The sequence below is a fragment of the Phaethon lepturus genome, unplaced genomic scaffold (genome assembly GCF_000687285.1).
Source record: "Phaethon lepturus isolate BGI_N335 unplaced genomic scaffold, ASM68728v1 scaffold39714, whole genome shotgun sequence".
Taxonomy (NCBI): domain Eukaryota; kingdom Metazoa; phylum Chordata; class Aves; order Phaethontiformes; family Phaethontidae; genus Phaethon; species Phaethon lepturus.
In genome coordinates, this window is record NW_010537761.1 from 29,694 (window position 1) to 31,961 (window position 2,268).

General features: G+C 43.0%; 1 protein-coding gene across 1 annotated transcript in view; it reads left to right on the top strand.

The window, feature by feature from the left end:
* The window catches only part of LOC104620383 (protein kinase C theta type-like), a gene marked incomplete at its 3' end in the record, with an annotated part of 13,488 nt that extends 12,200 nt beyond the window's left edge, over positions 1-1,288 (top strand). Inside the window, 3 exon segments of the mRNA XM_010286582.1 lie at positions 365-374; positions 377-478; positions 1,179-1,288. Of these exon segments, the coding sequence (XP_010284884.1) occupies positions 365-374; positions 377-478; positions 1,179-1,288 (222 nt within the window).
* Between the last annotated feature and the right edge of the window lie 980 nt (positions 1,289-2,268).

The following is a 2,268-nucleotide window of genomic DNA, read 5'->3' on the forward strand; positions in this document are numbered from 1 at the left end:
GTGAGAACAAATGTAGACATCCATTTCAAGATCGGATCAATCATTTTTAGAAGTACCCTTGTTTTTCCATTGAGCATTAAGGGAGTCTGGGTACGCAGCTGAGATGCAAGCTATCTGGTCAGATAAATCAAGCCCAGGGATTAAATTACCCAGTTCCCACTGAATTGCACAGGTATTTTGTACCAAAATTTAGCTTTGTATATCTGAATGTTAGTTATAGATAGTTTCTTCTTGGTGGTCATACTCAAGGATAAAGGGGCAGTAGACATTCCAGCTTCTGTGGTACAAGCCTGGGTGCTATTGGTTTTCCATGAAGAGCTGCGGTGGAGCAGGGTGAGGTGCCAACACAGCTTTTCTCTTGCAGTTCCATAAAGAGCACCTCACCGCTTCAAAGTCTACAACTACAAGAGCCCGACTTTTTGTGAGCACTGCGGCACACTCCTCTGGGGCCTTGCACGACAAGGATTGAAGTGTGATGGTGAGTCCTTGATGTATGTGGCACGAGCTGAGCATGGGAGTGGGGTGTTGCCTTTAGAGAGTTGCAATGTAAAGACACAAATCTCATTTATCACATTTCTCTATGAGACCTGTATGTGATGGTGTCCAGGGTGGTGAAGGAGTGGTTAAGAGGACCATCCTTCAAGGAGAATCATTCTTCAAGGAGGAAGAACACTGTCAGCATATAGAAAGATACGTGGTCCACGAGGCTGGAGAGTCATTTCCCAGAGAAACAAAGAACATCTCAGTGACACTGCTGATCTTCCAAAATCACTCCCAGCATCAACTTTCATGGTCTATTTCCATTATCAGACAGACCCAACACATTTCACCATCTTCGTGATCTCATACCAACGGGGACATCCTGTTCTGTGATTATGGTTTAGCTATGAGCTGATACACTGTGGAGTTTTGGTAGCCTGTAGCTGCAAAGGCTGATAGATGTGGAAAGCAGCCTTTCACCCAGAAGAAGATATAAAAAAAGTTTGTCTCCATAGAGGACCAAAAACGACCTGAGTGCCATCTCATGAGACATAAATGGTGCCCAGGCTTTGAGCTGTTTATGTGGCTGGTCTCTGCCCTTGGCCAACAGCAGCTTATGTTCCTGCCCAACCAAATGTCAGACCCTTAACAGCCTAGCTATCCTTTGTTGTCCTGACAACTCTTGTTCTTTCTTTCAGCATGTGGCATGAACGTTCATCACAAGTGCCAGACAAAAGTAGCAAACCTTTGTGGTGTTAACCAGAAACTAATGGCTGAAGCTCTGGCAATGATAGAGAGCACCCAGCAGGTAAATACTTTTAAACTGTGAGTGACCTGGAGAAAGGAGAGTCAATTATTCAATGTTTGTTTCAGTGCAAGAAATAAGGGCATTGGGTGGAGCACTGTGGGTAACAAGTTCAAAGCAAAGAATAGGAAATGTGTCCTTCATGGAACAGGTAGTTAAACTCATCACAGCAATTTCTGGAGTCCAAAAATTTTCATGGGTTCAAGTGACAATCTCCAGTGCTCATGGAAGAGAAATCCATTCAAGATTAATAGAATAATTAATTCTGTTAATAGAAAAACACTGCCTTTGGATCAGGAAATCTCTGAGATGCATATCTCTGGACATAGGGAGAATATTCTCAGGATATGATTTTGCCTGCCTCCACTCTTCTTATATCTTTACCTGGTATCTACTTGACTTCTGTTGCTGACAAGACCTGGATGGACTTTCGCCCTGGTTCGGTAAAGCTGTAGTTACACTACGTTCATAACTGAGGTTGTGTAACAGGGTCCAAGGCAGAGTCAGAGGAACTTGGTTTGGGTCCTTTTGCTGTCACTAACTTGCTCCATGGTTGTTACTTAGCAATTTCTCCTGTGACTCTCTGATCTGTGTGGAATGAAACTGCCCAGGTCAGGGACTATCATGAAGAGACATGGGCCCTGGGGAGAGGACCTAGATACTATCATCATTTAAACAGTGTATGAACACAGAAAATTGAATTAAAAAGGAGGAAAAATAGCTTGTCACAAGCCCAAAACCATAAAAGGATTTAGAGAGACTAGTTCAAAACCAGGATTGTTAGGACACCTCTCTGCTCTTGAGTAACCTCAGAGAGACACAAAATCCATAGGGACCCAGTCCTTCATATTTAGATTTCTCAAGTATCCCAACGCAACATCTTCATCAATACAGCAGATGTTTTTCCATATATGCCTTCCTGAGGGCTATCTACCAGGTTTAGCTCTACATATTTGGCCACAGTTGTAAAGGATAATAAAAAA